Source organism: Equus przewalskii, chromosome 26 (assembly GCF_037783145.1).
Source record: "Equus przewalskii isolate Varuska chromosome 26, EquPr2, whole genome shotgun sequence".
NCBI classification, from domain to species: domain Eukaryota; kingdom Metazoa; phylum Chordata; class Mammalia; order Perissodactyla; family Equidae; genus Equus; species Equus przewalskii.
Window position 1 is genome coordinate 28613406 of NC_091856.1, and position 19365 is coordinate 28632770.

Sequence of the window (19365 nt, forward strand, 5' to 3'; positions counted from 1 at the left end):
CTCTCAACCTGACTTCCTCACAGACATTATATCACTTAATCCCATAACCACCGGAGAGGGATGATCATTGTCCGTGTGGCAGACGAGGAAACGTGACGGGAGGTCACATGGAGGGAGGGTGGCTGCACTGGGACTGGAACCCGGGCCTGTGTGACTGCCAAATCCATGTTCTTCCTCTCCACCTCTGGGCCTCCTGTGCTGACATTGTAATGATGGGGCCATTTGTGTCTGCAACTGGAACCACCTAGATGCTGATAAAGCATGGAGGAAGCCTGGTGCCTGGGCCCGGAGCTGGCTTCCTGCTTGTTCCGTGCCAGTTGCACAGGCGTGAATGAATCCTGTTTTGGCAACGGCACAGAAGGTCTAGATACTGTACTTGCTGTATCTCCTCGAGATTCTGCCTAACAATGGGTGATGTCATATGCCCTGTGTTCTTGTGCCAAGCCAGCATCAGAAGCATTTAAAAGGAAGTAAAAATAACAAAATTCACAAAATGTTAAAAACTGCATGCCCCACGGGTTGGATGATCAGCCATCCCGGTTTGCCCCGGACTGAAGGGTTTCCCAGGATATAGGACTTTCAGTGCTGAAACTGGGAAAGTTCCCCCACCCTGGGATAAGTTGGCCACCCTGCCTAGGGGCCTGAGAACCTCTCCCCTGCCCATACACAAGACCAATGAGTGAGAGAGACAGGCATGGGAAGCTGACCTGGTAATCGGCTCCCTCCCCAGGGAGCTGACCATTATAGTCTGCCCCCAGCTGGGAGTGTGCAGGAGTTGGGAAACAGGACAGGAATCTAACCTATCAGGCTGGGCTTCAAGCCTGCAGAGGAGCTAGAGAGCTGAGTAGGGAAACCGAGGCACACCCCACTCATGGAGGTAGCCACTATGGGAGGAAAGCTGTGACTTCACGAGCATCTGGGCTGTCGGGTCTGGAGCAACATGACCACCTCCAGCCCCCACATGCTGAGCTTCCATGACCCCCTGCAACATCCCCTTTTACCATCCGCCAAGTCTGAGAACTCCCTTCTCTCCCAGGACACAGCTGGAGGGAAAGGCAAAGACACCAACAAATATGGCAGCATGCAGAAGAGCTTTGTAGACAGGGGCCTCCCAAAAGCTCCTAAGGAGAAGCTGCTGAAGGTGGAGAAGCTGAGGAAGGAAGGCAGCAAGAGCAGATTCCCCCAGCCCACAGGCAAGCCCCGGGCCCTGGCCCAGCAGCAGGCTGTGGTCCGAGGCATCACCTACTACAAGGCAGGCAGGAAGGAGGCGACCGAGGCCGTGGCTGGTGAGTTGAAGGGGGATTGGCTCCTTAGGGTGGGGGGGCTTGTTGATGGGTGGCCGCACCCCGAGGGTCCCCTGCAGGGATCTGAGATCTTCTCTACGGTCAGACTGCCCCAGACTTCAGCTCCACTGGTCACCTGTTGCAGCCTTTTGCAAATCCACACAATGGGCTAATACCCCCTCATGGGGTTGCAGGGGATGCAATGACATAACCAGCACAGAAGGCCACTCAGTTCCTTTCCAGTGTTTACAACTGTCTGCATCCTCACTGCACTTCTCCTTCTTCATTCGAAGATTTGCTAAAGGTCCACTGTGCACTTGCTGTATTTCCCAGAGATTCTGCCTAACGTGGAGCTCACAGCAGAGTGGGGAAAAAACATACCCAGGACCAGGCAGCTGCCCCGGGGGCGGAGTCGGGGTGGGGGGGAATGCAGGGGCCGAAGCCAGGCCAGCGTTCTGGGAAGTGACATGGAGCCTTTGAGGCACCTCTGGTTTCCAGACTGGCATTGGAATGGATGGCCTCTCCAGCAACCCCCACTTCTTATCTCCCCACAGAAGAGCCCACAGACTCCTGTATTTCTCCTGCAGCTCCCTGCCAGATCAGAGTGAAGGGCCACAAAGTAATTAACTGAGAAGAAAGAGACAGACGTTCTGAGAGTACCCACATTTCTGAGCCCTCCCCACTGGGTGGCTCCTGATTCCTCCTCTGAGACCCTCCATAGATAGATGCGTGCTCTCCTCCGATGTCCCGGAGAGCTCCCAAGCCCGTTCCCCATTCCTAGGTCCTGCTGACCGCCCCCTCCAGTGAGGCCTCTGCCCAGCCCATGTCCAAGGGGGCTGGGAGGTGGAACTGTGAGGGACCAGTCTGCTTCAAGAGCCCTTAGTTTCTTGCTCTCTCAGGGCTCAGGGGCCTCTTCCCCCAGCTCCTGGTGCCAGCTGCTGGCCCTGATCCCTGCCAGCTTAGCCTGGCTATAGCACAATGCCTCTGACCCCTGGCCAGGCCACTGCCCAAGAACAGCTGTGGGCATCTGACTCTCCAGCGAGGCCCGTGGGAACAAGCCCCTGCCCTGGCAGGCTGCCAAGGCCAGGGTTTTTTGAGGCCCCGTTAACCAGAGGGTCTGCCCCCATCCCACAAGGACCCAGGCTCCAGGGGCTACCCCACAGCAGGGCCTGGCTAAACCCCCGTGCAAGGAGGAAGCCCATCAGGGAGAGAAAGGAAGAAGCCAGATGACTGTCCTCAGTCCAGGGGCCTCAGCGCATCCCCAGGGGCCACACCATCACAATCACAACAGCACTGTGCCTTTGTCCCTGGCATCACCGTTTTCTGAGTACTTTCACACATGCTATCGCAGTTGATCGAGCCGAGGAAATGAGCTCAGGGAGCTGAAGGGACTGGCTCCAGATTTTGGAGCCAGTTGTGGCAGAGCAGGAGTGGAAACCAGGTGGGAGGGCTGCAGAGCCCGCCTCGGGTCCCTGCATGGCTCTGTCCCTGGAGCTGAGGAGTCTTTGTCCCCTGGCTGTGTGGCATTTGGTCTTCCTGCTTCCCCTACCCAGACCCCACCCAGACCCCATCCACCCCAGCCCAGAGATGTAGGATAACCCAGAGATGGCCACCAAACAACGTCCCACGGGAGCTGAAAAAGTTGTCCCGTCAGCAAAGCCCCCACCAGCAGGGACGAGGCAGGGGAGCAAGAAGCCTGAGAGAGGTTAGATGAGAGGGGACAGAGAGACAGACAGACCTGGGTCCAGAGGTGATGGGCAGCTGGCTGCACCTGCCCCTCCTGGCCTGAGGTGGCAGATCCTGGGTGAGAGAAACTAGAGCGTGAGCTGCAACGGGGAGGACCAAGAGAAAGTCTGTAAAATGGGAGCAAGGGGTTGTGCCTCCTGGAATAGAATCCAGGAAGTGGAAGAATTGGTACAAAGTATTTGACACTTAGGAGGAAAAGGGGCCTCATTTTTGGCACCTCGTGTTTGTCGGGATCTGGGCAAATGTTTTGTATACATTTTCCTCTGATAACACAACCGGCTGATGCGGTGGGCCTTATGACTCTCAGTTCACAGAGGGGAAACTGAGGCCACTCAGCTGGGGAGCTTGGAGCCCGTCTTCTGACCATGAAGCCCTCCCTCCCTCCCACTTTTCGAGGCCTTTCACTCCCCAGGGCCCCCTTTCTTTCCCCCATGGCCCCAGAGTCAGGAGCCTGGGAGGGCCTGGGGAGGCCCCGGGCAGCAGAAGGTACCACTAGGATGTGAGCCCAGGTCTTCTCTCCGCAGACAATGCCCTCAAGGGCACTTCCTGGCTGGAGCAGCTGCCGCCCAGGGTGGAGGGCAGGCCATCTGAGCCCAACTCGGCAGAGCACGATGAGGCCAGGCCCAGGACCTCAGAGGGAGTGGACTTGGCCCCTGGCACCCCTGCTTCAGACCCCACCCCCACCCCGACTCCCACCACCACCACCAGCCCCATGTCCACCGAGCCACCTTCACGCCCAGAAGTCCCCAGCCAAGGTGAGTAAGCCACACTGGAGTCAGCAAACTGCAGCCCGCGGGTCAGACCCAACCTGTTTTTGTACAGCCCTGGAGCTAAGAATGGTTTTTACATTTTTAAAGGGTTGTAAATATATATATATACACTCACACACGGGACAGAAGTATGTGATCTGGAAAACCTAAAATATTTACTATCTGATCCTTTACAGAAAAAGTTTGATGACATTTACAGTGAAAGAGGTAGTATTTTCAACAAATTCTTCTTAAAGCATCACCTAGAATCCCACCGTCAAATCTAGTAGCTATTTTCACTTCTTTCTTTCCTCTGTCCGACCTCTGGCCCTGTTTTTATGTCTGTGTTTGTAGTTTTGGCTTGCGTCTTTCAGTAGCTATCTTCCTCATTAAGTCATCGAGCCCAACCTTCCGGAAGGATCTTGGCTACCTGTGATAGCAAGCTTTGCAACCATTCCCTGCTTTGATCCGCATGCATTCCACTTCTAGGAATCTTTCCTAAAGGATCCATCAGCGAGTGGAGAACAGCTGCAGCTTAACTGGTTTCTTCACAGCCTATTTCTAATGTCAGAACCCTGGAAATAACCTAAAGGTCTAAAACCAAAGGGAACTGGTCAAATACATTCCAGGGCACAGCTGTCTGGTGGCGTGGCAGAACCTTGAAATCACATCATTAAAAGGCCACTTAATCATGTGAGAAATTGCTCAGTGGAGGGAGAAAACAGGATCCATATTCAGAAGAAGAAGAATCATGTTTTTAAAAAAGTATGTCTGCATGACTGTACATGCAAAGAAAAGGAAGGAAATACAGCATGTTTCAAAATTCTTTGGAAAATGGAATTTTGAATGATTTTTGTTTTTTCCATGCTCCTTTTATGAATGTTGTGTGTTTTCTATGATGGTCAGACATTGCTTTGATTATGAGGAAAGAAAAAAACAAGGCTGCAAACAACATCAGGAAGGAGTTAAGTCAGACCCAGAGAATGTTCCCAGGGTTATTGCTCTGGCTTGGGGCCTGTGAGTCTGCATACCAAATGCTGCTCCCCTCCCTCCCCACAGGCAGAGAGGCGAGCTGCGAGGGCACCCTCCGGGCCGTGGACCCCCCTGTGAGGCACCACAGCTACGGACGCCACGAGGGAGCCTGGATGAAGGACCCCGCTGCAAGGGATGACAGGATCTATGTCACCAACTACTACTACGGAAACAGCCTGGTAGAATTCCGCAACCTGGAAAACTTCAAGCAAGGTTGGGGACCCCGGAGATGGGAAGGGGGCAGGGTGGGGGCAGCCTGGGGAGGGTCCTCCGGGGAGACATGGCTCTCCTTTGCCTTGTGGTTTCCTGTGGTCCAGACTTCCCCAGTCAGTCTTGGCTCCGAATGGTTAGCCACCCCAAGGAGGGGATGCTGAGGGCACCCCCATGTGCGGGCCAGGACCTTGCCAGGAGCTGGAATACAGCAGCAAACAAGGATGGCCCTCATGAGTGTCTCTCCCTGTCAAGCCTTAGTTTCCACTCGTTGAGTCTTACTCTGTACTAATCGCCCGTGTGCGTCAGCTCATGGTATCTCACAACTCTCCAAGGTGGGGGTTATCACCCTGTTTTACAAGTGAGCAGGGCCCCAGGCTGCTCCTTCGAGGAGCTGCAGGTCTGGGCAAGGGCCAGGACGGGGCTTAGCACAGGGAAGGGCAGAATTTTGGTTATCAGACCTGGGGCATGATGGGGGAAGGGGTTGTTTAGACCTAACGTGCCCTCCAGAAACTCAGTCTCATGTGGGAGGCAAAGGCTTAGAGAAACTATCTCGGTATAGCATGAGAGGGAGAGCTCCAGGGGCTGTGGGAACTGAGCCTGGAGGTCAGGGAAGACTTCCCAGGGGAGGTGAGGCTGAGCTGTGCCCTGCAGGAAGAGCAGGAGTAAGCCTTGCGGAAGGGAAAGGGCAAAGTGTTCCAGACAGAAGGCCCAGCATGTGCGAAGGTCGGGCAATGAGAGGTAGCGTGGTGGCCTAGAAGGGAGGGGAGGGGAGTGTAATGAGAGAGTAGGCTGAGGCAGATGAAAGAGTGTGGACTCACCCTGAGAGCTGTGGCATCCCATGGGATGGCCTGGAACAGCTAGAGTCTTTCCACTGCCAGGTCAACATTGACCTGGTCCCTGTCTGGAGTGGCTCACGGGCTGGTGCAGAGGAACCCAATGAAAAGCGCCAAGACAAAGGGTTACCAAAGGAGACCAGAGGAATGGCCCCTCACTCAAGCCGGGGGAGGTCAGGGAAGGCTTCCTGGAGGAGGGAACATTGGCCAAGGGTTCTGAAAGATAAGGAGGCATTCCCCAGGCAGATAGGATGGGGAATGGCAGTCCAGATAGAAGGAACAGCATAGGCAAAGGCCCTGAGACAAAGAACAGGAGCTGGCATCAGCCTGTGGCTAAATCTTGACTGTGCCATTTTCATAACTGGGTGACCTTCAACCCTCTGAGCCTGTTTCTCCCTCAGCAAATGGGATGATAAGGTACCTCCTTCCTGATGTGACATGATGGGCACAGCTCCAGGCCCATGGGACACTTAGTATCCATTGCTTGCTGGGCCACTGGAGAGCCCGGGACCGCCTCACTGGTCCCTGGGGCGGGCTGGGGTTTGACAGGAGGCTCCGGTGTGACCCTCCGTCCTCCGCCCGCAGGCCGCTGGAGTAACATGTACAAGCTGCCCTACAACTGGATCGGCACGGGCCACGTGGTGTACCAAGGTGCCTTCTACTACAACCGCGCCTTCACCAAGAACATCATCAAGTACGACCTGCGCCAGCGCTTCGTGGCGTCCTGGGCGCTGCTGCCCGATGTGGTATACGAGGATACCACGCCCTGGAAGTGGCGCGGCCACTCGGACATCGACTTCGCCGTGGACGAGAGCGGCCTGTGGGTCATCTACCCTGCCGTGGACGACCGCGACGAGGCCCAGCCCGAGGTGATTGTGCTGAGCCGCCTGGACCCCGGCGACCTGTCCGTGCACCGCGAGACCACATGGAAGACGCGGCTGCGCCGGAACTCCTATGGGAACTGCTTCCTGGTGTGCGGCATCCTGTACGCCGTGGACACCTACAACCAGCGGGAAGGCCAGGTGGCCTACGCCTTCGACACCCACACGGGCACCGACGCCCGCCCGCAGCTGCCCTTCCTCAACGAGCACGCCTACACCACCCAGATTGACTACAACCCCAAGGAGCGCGTGCTGTACGCCTGGGACAATGGCCACCAGCTCACCTACACCCTCCACTTCGTGGTCTGAGCGGGACCTGTGCTCAAGGAGAGGAGTGGCAGTGGGCACGGGGGCTCCTCACAGCTCCTGGAAGGGACTCCGTCAGCAGATATTTATTGGGGGCCAGGCCCAGAGCTGGGTGCTAGGCATGTGCCCGCCAGGATCGAGCTTTCTTAGCACCCGGGGGAATAATTGCTTCCACTTGCAGAGCACTGTGCCAAGAGCTTCACGTGCACTAACCACTTAATCCTCCCGACACCACCCTTGGAGGTAGAGATAGTTAAGCCCATTTAACAGACGAGGAGACTGAGGCTCAGAGAGACGATATCCCTTGCCCAAATAGTCTTTTTGGATCAGGCAGGCCACGCTGTCCCACAGCCCCATTTTACACATGAGAAGACTGGTCCATGCTCTCCCCTCTCCCCTTGATTCTCTTGTTCTTTCAACTCTGTCTCCCTTCCCGGGGCTACTCAAAACTCGAAGCCTTCAGGACCAGTGCACGCCCAGCTCTGCACACCACTCCAGGCCCCTGTTCTGGCTGAGCTGTCGGTGGCCCTGGACTTTGGGCCCCTTGATTAATGTCCCTGCTCCTTGCCTTTGGCCAGCACCCCCCCGCCCCACCCCACCTGCTGTCAGACCACATTCCAAACCTCCACGGTCACCCAGCCACTGAGCAGAAACCACACCCTGAGAAAAAATACCGGCCCCTGTTCCAAGGCCCCCTCCCTCTGTGCTCATTTGTATTTTTTCTTGTTCTTCATCAGTGCTGTCATCTGTTTCTGCAGCAGCAGCTGAGAGGGCTGTGGGCAGCTGCCTGCCAGCAGCAGCTCTGCCAGGGTGGGGAGCTGGGCCAGGCCCTGAGGCTCCCTCTCCACCCAGGAGTGCTGGCTTTGGCCACATACCCAGGCTGTGGGACCTCTCCCCAGTCCCCCCCTTCCAGAGCCTTTGGGCCTGGGGTCCACCTTGTCCTTTCTCTCTGGGCCTTTAAACCCACAGCCTCTACACACTCAGGGATACTTTCAGATCTGCTATGAGCAAGACCCTAGGCCCAAGGCCACGGTGCCTCCAGGAGGAAACAGGTTCCCTCTTCCTTGTCAGTCATGGCCTGGTTGTTTGGTGGGATGGCCCAGCAGCCTGGGGGGCTGGGGATGGCTGAGATCTGAGCAGTCAGGTCCAAGAGAAGCACTGGACCTTCTGGTTGCAGAGAAGAGCCGGAGGGTGGAAGCTGGGAGGGAAGGAGTGGACTGGGCTTTTCCTGGCTTTGGCGATATTGGTCCAGGGCTGCCCCGAGTCCAGGACTTGGGGCTGAGGATGCACAAGTGGACCAGCTCACCTGTTGCTGCTGATGGCTCCCCAGAGCCTCAGCCCCGGGCAGCATGGAGGACAAGACCTTCAAGCCTGCCCTTATCTGCTTTGAATGGTATTTTTAGAGCTGGAAAGTTCTCCAGTCCAACCCCCTATATCACCAAAGGAGAAATAGGCCCAGAGAGGTTGAGAGGGTGGCTCGGGGCCACACTGGGAAGAGGACACAGCTGGTCTCCTTCCAGAAGGGCTTCCTCTGTATCCTTTATTCTCCCAGCTTAGAGGCAGCTCTGCCTACGAAGGCAATAGCTACCCAGCACCCAAGCCATCCCAGCACCTTTGAAGGGTGTTTACTGCTGACCCCTACAACCCTGGCCGTCGCTCCCCTCGTCCTGCCCCCTTGCCCGCTCCAGGGATTTCTGTGTATTTGAACACCAAGCTGCACACCCGAGACGGTGAGGAAATGCGTTTTGTGCAGAATCCATTCTTTCAGTCATTGTCAGGTGATGTTTTCTTTAAGCTGTAACTCATCCCTGAAACAGAGGGGAATGATGACACCCACCCAAGGCAGGCCTGACTCATCGCGGCGGACACGTCCAGCCTCCCCCGCCCAGCCAACGGCCGCGGGCTCCACTCGCAGCCTCTTCAGGGGGCTCGAGGCCCCGCGTTTCCCTAGGCCTTGGGTGTGGGTCTTACAAGACTGTCTTTCGTGACATCACGGCCCAACCATGTGAGGAGCATTCAGGCCCCTCTTTCTCCCCGAGTTTGAGAAAAGGGAAAGTTCGTATGGGCTGACTTTGAAAAAGGACGAACAAAATTGGTTTTCGGGGGTGGGGGGGAATGATGCTGCCTGCAGTCCCCAAACATTTGCTAAGCCCTTTCTGTTTTCAGGCCCTTGTATGTGGGTTATGCGGTAGGTCTGGTATTTTCCTCATTTTACAGAGAGTCAAAGTAGGACCCAGAGAAGTTAAGTCACCTGTCACGTAGGAAGTTAAGCTTAGGTTAAGCCGTGTTTCAGAATCAGGTAGCGTTACCGTTGCTGTGGGTCGAGCACCGAGAGGGGCTAAGCGTGCCACGTGCGTATCCGTGCATCTTCCCAACGGTGGCAGGTATCTACTCTGTGCCCATTTTACAGATGAGGACACTGAGGTAAAGGGTCTTACCCAAGGTCACAGCAGCTTTGTCTGTGGCAGCGTCGGGGTGTCAGGGCCGCTCAGGACGTATTCTTTGCCAGCTGTGTGCTGCTCCTGTGGCCCCAGAAACGGTGGCTGTTGCTTTTTATCCAGTGTGGCCAGGCCACAGACTGCGTCTATGTAGGAGACCCACAAAGGAAGTGGGGTCAGCTTGGAAAGACCTTGACTGCAAGGCCGAGGGGTGACCGCCTCCAGTCACATTTGGAACAAAGTCGTGTTTAAATTAACAGAAAAAAGAAAATTCTTAGATAATTGGATTTCGTCCTGTCAGTGGAAGGGTTTTTGTTTTGGGGGAGCTGAAGCCAGCCCACAGCTGCAAACCTGGGAGCCCCAAAGGAGACCTGACCCCCATCAGCTCGTTTTTACCTACTGTGGGCTTTATCATGTTGGCAACAGGTCCTTCCAACCAGGGTGGGCCTGGACCGGGAGGGCCGCGTGTCCTACCAACCCCAGCTGACAAGGCACAGGCAGCTGTCCGTGGTGTTTCTGAACAATGTGACACATGGAGAGGCTTCAGCTGCCACCTCAATTCCTCCCTAGAGATTTCCAGGTCTTCCATTTAATCTGCTCTGTCTGTGGCATCTGCTTTGGGGTCAGCCCTAAAGGTGAGGCTGGGGATTTCCTGGGAATGATCTGAGGACTCCTGAAAGCCCACATGTCCCAAAGCATCTTTTCCTCTGTGACGGCATTGGAAACCACTCTGGTGACGGGAGGACACAGCCCCGGATGGCTGTCCAGGAGCCCTGGGTAGGAGTTAGGGAGCCCTGGGTAGGAGTTAAGGAGTCCGGGTTTGGAATTTGGCTCCCCCTCTCACATACTGCGTGCTTGGGCAGGGTAGGGACTGACAGAAGGGACAGATGTCAACTCCCTCTTGTGGCTGGGGACCTGCAGCTTAGGACAAACAGCAGCTGAGGGCCTAAGCAGCACCCTCCTAGAGCTAGAAGGCACCTTTGCATACATTATCACTAATCCACCCAGGAACCCCCAAGGTCAGCATTATTTTTCCCGATTACAGGCAATGAACCTCAAGTTCTGAGAGGTTAAGCAACCTGCTCAGGGTCACGCATCTAACAAGTAGTAGAGTCAAGATTTGAACCAGATCTGTTTTTATACCAAAGCCTTAAACTAACTGTTATTAGGAATCTTGTAACCAGTCATGTTTTCTTCTTTGCTTTGGCTGCCGGGAAGCTCAATGTCAAATTTGAGATAATTTTTAACAATTGTACTGAGTCTCCTACTGGACTCTGGCTTCGTTCTAGCTTTCTGCTTTTACTTTTACCCTGATCTCTTTATTTTTATTCTACTGTATTTTATCTATTTTTGTAAGTTGCCACAATACCTTTTTTTGCAGTGAGGTAACATATACCTAAATAAATACATGATCAAAAGCTTGATTTGAAAGTCTTGACTAAATGCTCTGGTCTGCATCCTTATCATAACAAGGCATTTAATAACTTTAAAAAAAATACTCAGTTTGTTATGAAAATTGGCCTTGTCATTCTGCTGTTGCTGGAAACTGACGTGAATAACGAACTAGGGCAGAAGAATCCATCTCAGGCTGAAAACCAGGCCCCTCCTGGTGGAGAGGAGAAGCCAGTCATTCCGGACGGTGTTCAGGCCCTGTCCCCACCTCCTTGTGTCGGCTGCAGAGAGAGAATCGCTGCTTACACTCGCTCCTGGATCAGAGAATGGGGCTGAGGGAGAGGCAAGAACAAAAAGAAACACACACCTGGGAAAGAGAGAGTACCATGAATCAGGGAGGGGTCCCTGAGCGTCACTCGGTCCCTGTTTCCCAAACTCAAGTCATTCCCATAAGAGTCTTCTTCACGATTTTGGCCACCTCCCTTTGCCATCGTCACCAGGGTTTACTATTTCTCTTTCAGATGATCTCATTCTTTTTACTAAAATAGTTTTATTTCAAAGGGAAGCTTTATAAGCTGTTAGCAAAGACAAAAACAAATTTTTTTAAAGGCAGAATATTACAGTAGTCAAAAGAAAGCCAGTGACCACAAATATAAGGTGACCCTGAAAACGAGCAACACTGTTGCTCTCCAGCCGGAACCGTGCCTGTGATCCCGGCCCAACCGCTCTTGGTGTAAAAAGGAAGACTAGCAAGTGTTCAGGGGACCTAAAGGGTGAACCAGCAGCAAGTGGACGTTGCTTTGATGTAATCAGAGGAATGGGATTGGAAGGGAATAGCTTCTGCCGTGTGACTCGATGGCCTTTCATCTGGTGGCTTAGGTACCTCCAAGGAGCTCTCAAACCACTGGTGGGCCTAAAACCATTTAGGTTTAGACAAGCGTCCCCAAACACACACACACATATGCGCGCGCGCGCTCATTCAGCCAGGCCTTCCCTCCCCAGCCTCCCCCAGCTGCAGGCCAGCCTTCGCAGAGCCCCTGCCCCTCCTGGAAGCTGGGCACTGTCCCTGAGGCCCATGGCAATGACAAGGGTCCCATTCCCCCACAGGACAGACCAGCCAGAAGCACAGCGCCACTCCTGCCAGGACAGAGGCTGATGGGGCCGTGTCCCTCTCACCATGCAGACCCCACTGGGCTGACCCTAGTCCCAAGCAGGCCGAACATGGCTGGGCTTTGGGAAATCTGGACCATGGCCTCTTTGCTCAGGCTCTTCACCAGCCCCAGTCCCACCTGTTCGCCACTGCCCCATCATCCCTGGCCTCTGCGTCAGCTGTTCCCTCTGCCTGGTACACAGGTACCTGCACCTGTGCACGGCTGCCTCCCTCTGGTCCTTCAGGTCTCAGCTGAAATGTCACCTCCCCAGGGAAGCTGTCCCTCAAGGGTCTGTCTCCCCTCACTGGGATCTGCGCTCCATGAAAGCAGAGCTTGTCCCCCACCATGTCGTCAGCACCCAGGAGACCCCCAACAAATGTCTGCGAACAACCGAGAGATCTGTGTCAGACCCTTAGGCAAGTCCGTACACAGTCTGCTGAGCAAGCCAGCTTTGGCTCCGAGGTCGTGGCTGCTGAGTGCGCCACACTTCTTTCATTTCCTCATGCAGCATATTTGTTGAGGCCATCGTAAGTCAGATTTCACGCAGAAATTTCCAGAATGCAATCTCGGATCATTAAGATTGGAGAGCAGATGGGATATTTCCAGCAACTCTCTCCGTCCTGCAGTTCTATGAAAATGAGAAAACTTGTCTTCAGGCAAAAATACCTGCCTGAACGCTACCCCAGGTCTGCAACCAGGGACCGAGCGGCAAAGAAAGCTGCGGCATTTCTCCTGACTGTGGCGATAATGCTTACACGCTAGACAGGACAGACATGCAGTTGGTACCCCAACTCGGTGCTGAAGGCAGCTCAGTGGCCAGCAGAGGCCAGAGGCTGAGAGTTCAGTGGACTCGGGGGCTGGACTGACTTATCTCTGACTCTTACTGGCTGGTTTACAGCATCACCAGCCAGAGGGAGCAGTGGCAAGGCCCGTGCGACTTCGTAAGCCCTGAGCAAGATGCCCAGCACACGGTGGCGGTCAGGAAGTGGTGGCTACTGCTGCCCTTGTGCTCAGTTAATGCCCTGCTCAGACAATCGGCCAGCAATGCTGGCAGGTGTGTGTTGTACACTGTGGGCATCCAACGTGATTGACCCCTGTGTGCTGGCCTCAGGGGCACTGAGCTGAGTGAGTATCATTCGTACGCTTGAGAGCTTGCTGGAAAGTGGGAAGCCAGATACGACCACACGGTGTTCTTGGCTCCAAGAGCCCAAAGGGGCGCCCTGTACCTGGCTAAGGAGTATGGGCCACAGGAGTCACCCGAGCCACAGAGGGGCCGATACCTCCCAAACTGCCCCCACGTCAGAGCAAAGAGGCTCCTCTGGTCACCTCTATGACATGATCCTTGACAGGGACCTCTCTCTGCCCTTTGGACTTTCTCCCTGGGACTTCAAGACCCAAAACTCTCCCCTTGGCTGGGGTGGGAAAGGAAGAAATAATAATTACTACCCATAGGCACTACAATATCCCAGTGTGTGCTCTGTGCCAGGGGTGGTGCTGAGTCTTTATGGCATTAGCTCATTGAATCTTCCCAGTAACCCCATGAAATAGGCATTGTCGCTGCCCACATTTCACAAATGGGGAAACTGAGGCACAGACTGCTCTGTCATGTGTTCAAGGTCATAGAGCCGAGCTGGCGGTGGCTGAGTGCAGGGCACTCTCTCAAAACACCGCACTGGTGGTTCTCAAACCCAGCTCCCGACAGAACCACTGGGGAGTTTTAAAAGGTGTCCACGTCCAGGCGTCACCCTAGACTGATAGACGACCGACTCTGGGGGCAAGGACTGAGAGTTGGTGTGGTTTAAGTTTCCCAGGAGAATGTGCTATGCCTGCTGGGTTGAGGTGCTCGGAAGGAGCACCCCAGGCATGATGGGGCATCTCTCAGATGCCAGGCTGCACCCAGGAAACATCCTCCGCCCTGGCTGTCCCAGAACAAGAAGCAGAGAGAACAGGCCTTAGCTGGCGTGTCGGCCATTTCTCCCCAATGGGGCGCTGCGGGTGGGGGTGGGGTTCCCAGGGCACAGAGCACAAAGGCTCCCTCGGCCCCCCAGTGGTGCCCAGACGCTACCCCGCCCACCGGCCCAGTCTGAACTCTGCCCACATCTGGGCCCAGCCCTCGACCCCCCCACATTCCAACAGGGATCCCATGAGGCAGGAACAGACAGGGCATTCAGGATGCTCGCCTGCCAGGGGGGATGAATTATTACCGAGAATTATCTGCCACGAGCACGGGGTGGCATTTCACGCGCCAAAGGTTGGCTGGCCCCGCCCTGGCCCTGGTGGCTTGGCTCCGGGGCCCTCATTCCAACTGTGCAAGGACAGAAACTTTATTCTCTTCCACAGCAAGAGGCCCCACCCCTCACCATCTGTGCAGCACCCCCTCAGCCATCCGCCCACCCCCCAGGGGCCAGAGCCTTCCTTCTCCACGGCTCAGCACGGAGCGGATTAGATAAGGTGCTTCCAAAGTCAAGTTTCCCAGGTCTTTTTAAGCCGGGGATTTTATTGACAGGGAGAGTCACTGTTACCAAGATGTCGGCCTCAACCTGTTCTGGCGTTTCTGCGTGGGGCTCTGACAGATGCAAACAGCTGCTGCAGCTGGGATAAGCTTCCTGTGGAGGGATCCAGGGCTTTCGGAGCCAGACAGCCCTCAGTTTGAATCCCGGTTCTGCCGCCTACCACCTGTGAACTCGGGCACTCGACGTGGAGTCTCTAATCTCAGTTTCCTCCTCTATAAAACAGGGATGACATTCCGCGACCTTCCAGGAATGTTGTGAGGTTGAACTGAGATAATGGACGTCAATAAGGTCTAAGCGGGAACATGGAGGACATGGAGCAGGATGAGGCAGGACGCTCGATAACCGACCTCAAAGGCTGACTTAGGGCCTTGCCCTCCATCCCACCCCCAGAGCCTCAGGGTGGGGCTGATCCAAAGTGAATTGTCAGCAAACGCAAGCGTATCCTCAAAACTGATGACTGTCCTGGCCTTATATAACAAAGAGCAGGGAGGGCAAATGTGTCTCATCCAGTGTGCCTACTCAATTGATTGGTAGTGGCTGTCTAGGACACTGAGCGATTAGCAATGTCTTCCTTGGGAACAAGAAGTCAGAGTGGTGGAATGTATGCTACCTTTTGCCATTTCTGTTAGAAAGCAAGGTCTAAATAATACTCCTTCCTCTAGTTTTTGCTGGATTTGTGTGACAGGCTCCACACTGATCTGCTGCTTGTCTCTTCCCCCCTCTGATCCTCATCTTCAGCTGCTAGAGGGAATTTTCTAAAATGGAAGTCTGACCATCTCACCCTGTCACCCATCACTGGCCCATGGCTTCTCCCATTGGTCTGAGGATCAAACCACGCTCCCAGGGGTGACATTCAAGACCTCCACTCACCATCCCTGTCTCCCCAACGGCCACTCACTTCCAAGTATCCCAACCTCAAGCCCTACAGCCCTGAGAACCTTCATGGGCTGCAATGTGAGGATTCAAGGCAGCTCAGAAAGTCCAGCTTAAAACCCTGTGCCCAGACTCACAAGATCAGATCCAGATCAGAGGGGCGGCCCAGAGACCTCACGGCATCAGCCGCGGGTGAGTTTAACAAACTGAAGGGAACCGGGAAACTTCCAGCCAGCTGAAGTGTGCTTGAGCAAAGCTGTCATCCCGCTCCCTGCTAACCACACTGATGGGATTGGTCTGAGTTGCCCTGTGGAGGAGAATTTTACCCTCTCTCTCCTGAGCACCCATTCCAAGACAATCCCCTCGCCAGCAAGACACGGGTGGAGGCTTCCAGGCGCTGTGTGTCCAAAGCTTTCTTGTCCAGAGTCCAGACAGGCAAGATGTCCCTGCGCACCCAGAGGCCAGGGGAGTGCCTCCATTCCCGCTCAGTCCCAGCTCTTGCTATTCCCCTGGTGGCAATCAGATACTTCAGTCTTTCAATTTCACAGACTCCTTCCCTGAGCTCCTGCTCTCGCCAGACTCGGGGGAGAGTCTGCACATCCAGAGATGGCACAGTGTTCAATGGATGCTGTCATCTCACCTGACGGCAAGGGTGGATATTCCAGAAGCACAACCTGCCCAATGCAGCTGGGGAATGAGGCCCTCACAAAGAAATCTGAGTCCATTTCTGAAAGATTGGGCCGGTGACTGAAACCACTAAGGCAGAGTCTAGGCTTGCTGAGGAGGCAACCACACGAATGAGTTCCTTGAGGGGAAATAGCTTCTTTAAAGAAAAGTATCCAAACAGGTTTTTTTTCTTTCTTTTCTATGTTTACCTTTTTGCTTTGAAATAGTGTCAAAGTATCTAGAAAAGTTACAAGAGCAGCACAAAGGATTCCCACATACACTTCCCCTACATTCACTGATCATTTGCATTTTGTCCCTTTGCTTTCTCACTCTCTCTCTATGTGCATCTTTCTTCAGAACCGTTGGAGGGAGAGCCCCTTGTATATAAACATACCCTATATATACACATATATATATGCTAAATATTCCAGCATATACTTCCTAAGGACACCCACATAACCACAGTCTAACAAACAAAATCAGAAGATTTAATATTGACTTGATATTATATCTAATCCACAGTTCTTATCCAAATTTGACAGACCGTCCCAATAAGGCCCTTTAAAGTAATTTTTTTCTAGCTCGGGATCCAATCCAGAATAACATGCCACATTTAATTGTCAGGTCTCTTTTGTCTCCCTTAACTCTAGGACAGTTCCTGAGTCTTTCTTTGTCTTTTGTGACATTGCCATTTTTGAAGAGTATGAGTCATCTATTTTGTGGAATATTCCTCAATTTTCATTTGTCGGATATTTTCCCATGCTTAGATTCAGGTGATGCATTTTGGGGCAGGGACACCACAGAAATGATACTGTGTCTTTCTCAGGGCATCATATTAAGAAGCACTTCAGGGCCGGCCCGGTGGTGCAGTGGTGAAGTTCACACGTTCCGCTTTGGTGGCCCGGGGTTTGCCGGTTTGGATCCTGGGTGCGGACCTACACACCATTATCAAGCCATGCTGTGGCAGGCGTCCCACGTGTAAAGGAGAGGAAGATGGGCATGGATGTTAGCTCAGGGCTAATCTTCCAAAAAAAGAGAAGCTGTTGATCTTAATTTGTCCTATTATTGGTGATGGTTACTTTGACCCTTTGGTTAAGGTGGTGTCTACCAGTTTTATCTACTGTAAAATTACTATTTTCTCTTTATAATTAGCAAATAATTTGGTAGGGAGTACTTTGAGACTATCCAATTTTCACCCTCTAGCTTTAGCATCTTGATGATTCTTATCTATATTAATTATTACTGTGGTGATTGCAAAATTGTGACTTTTGAAATTCCTATCATTATTAGTCAGCATACTGCTGTAAAGAAGAGCTCACAGTATTACACCTACTCTGTATGTCTATATACATATATATATGTATGTATGTTTTTGAGGACGATGGGCCCATGAATTCCTTTCTTATTCAGTGGGTTATAATTCATTACCATCATTATTCACTTGATAATCACGTTGTTCCAGATTTGGCCCCTGAGAGCTCACTGTAGCTGGCTGCTTTGTCCTTTTGATGTGTCTCTATTATTTATTGAGCACTTCCTTACTTTCTGGCCAAAAACACGCTCCAGGCTCATCTTGTACTTTCTCTGCGCCAGCCCAGGAATTAGCCCTTTCTTCAAGGAGCCCTGGCTTCTTTGGTGGATGATATTTAGAAGCAAGGAGCTGGGCACTAGGTGGGCTCACTGGTCCCAGACTATCATGGTTTCTGGGTCTTCTCAGTGGACAGAACTAGGAAATACACACATACAGAAATATAAACCCAAGAGTTCATAGTGACATCTCCAGGTCCCATCCAGTACCACAGCATCCTTCCTGGCCTTCATCATTTCATATTTGTACCTTCCCTCTACAACAGTGAGGAACCTGGCTCTCAATATCCTCAATATATGTCATCTTTTACTCAGTCCTCCAACACACAGAGAGGCATTGTGCAATCACTAATCCATGCCACTCTGAAAAACAGGCCTATTAGGTAGAGTTCAGTGTTTGCAATTCTTTTTATCTTTAGACTCAGAGTATAGATCAAAGTTCTGTATTCAAAAGTTACTTGGGGGCCAGCCCCATGGTGTAGTGGTTAAGTTCAGTGCACTCCACTTTGGCAGCCCAGATTCACGGGTTCAGATCCCAGGCATGGACCTACACCATTTGCCAGCTGTGCTGTGGTGGCGACCCACATACAAAATAGGGGAAGGTTGGCATGGCTGTTAGCTCAAGGCAAACCTTCCTCAAGCCAAAAAAAAGAATGAATATTGGGAATAGATGTTAGCTCAGGGAGACCCTTCCTCAGCAAAAAAAAAACAGTTACTTGGGTTAGTTCTTTGTTTTCCTTCAGTGTGGTCTGCTAGTCATTTGAAATATAATTCAATAATTTATCAATACAGAGTGACTTTATTAGAGATATTTGTTTCCATAGCTTGTTTGAGTTCTCTTAGAAATAACATGTAACTAAGTTTTCTTTTTCCTGCTTTTTTATCTTTTCTTGTTGTTGCTTTTGTTTTAGTAAAGGAAATTAGCCCATTTTCATGGATAATGAAAGGTAATCTGTCTGGTCTTTTTCCTGACCTCTTGTTCGTGTTTTTGATTGGTTTGCCTCTTTAACATGAAGGGGAGAGAATCAGGAGGCCCTTCTACTTGCCAGGGCCCAGCACCTGGTGTGGGCAAAGCAATGCTCACCAAACATTTGTGGAATGTTGACCTAAAGCTCAAGTGGCCTTCCTTTGTACCTGGACAGACAGACACAGGGTCTTGACCTTGCTGTGATTATAATGGTGACTGTCACAGTGGTTACCACCGAGTTGATTAATTATGTAAAGTCTTAGCGAAGGGCCTGGATGTAGGAATCACGAATCAGTTGTACCCATTATTGATGGAGCGTTGACAAAGAACCAGGCACGGTGCTACATTATCTTATTTAACCCTCACAAGAATCAGATGGGGAAACCGGGCCCTTAGGGAAGTCACTTGTTTTTACAACAGGGAAGCAGACGAGTCGGGACTTGAATCCAGATCTGACTTCAAAATCCACCCTCTAGCACGCACGTGGCCCTGCCTGCACATGTTTAAAGACAAACACATACACAGCTAGGTAATTCCAGGAGCTCTGAGCCCTTGCTCACAAGGTCAAAGCGTCCTTAGCCCGACCCAATTGCCAGCCAGTTCCCTGGAGCCCCACGGCTGGAATGGAGGCCAGTCCCAGGAAGTCAGGCCCACGAGGGATAAGGAAATGCTCTTTTGATGGCTTAGAAATCTACCCCCATCCTATGTCCTCCCCATCAAAGTTAACTCGAACTT

The 19365-nt window shown here is 52.7% G+C and overlaps 1 protein-coding gene across 4 annotated transcripts in view; it reads left to right on the forward strand.

Moving 5' to 3' along the window:
- The window catches only part of OLFML2A (olfactomedin like 2A), a 28988-nt gene extending 18089 nt beyond the window's left edge, over positions 1 to 10899 (forward strand). For all 4 annotated transcript variants that reach the window (XM_070596449.1, XM_008528390.2, XM_070596450.1 and 1 more), the window contains 4 exons: positions 1037 to 1286; positions 3554 to 3784; positions 4838 to 5023; positions 6442 to 10899. In XM_070596449.1, coding sequence (XP_070452550.1) covers positions 1037 to 1286; positions 3554 to 3784; positions 4838 to 5023; positions 6442 to 7046 — 1272 coding nt within the window. In that variant the 3' untranslated portion in view covers positions 7047 to 10899. The remainder of the gene's footprint in view (positions 1 to 1036; positions 1287 to 3553; positions 3785 to 4837; positions 5024 to 6441) is intronic.
- The last annotated feature ends 8466 nt before the right edge of the window (positions 10900 to 19365 follow it).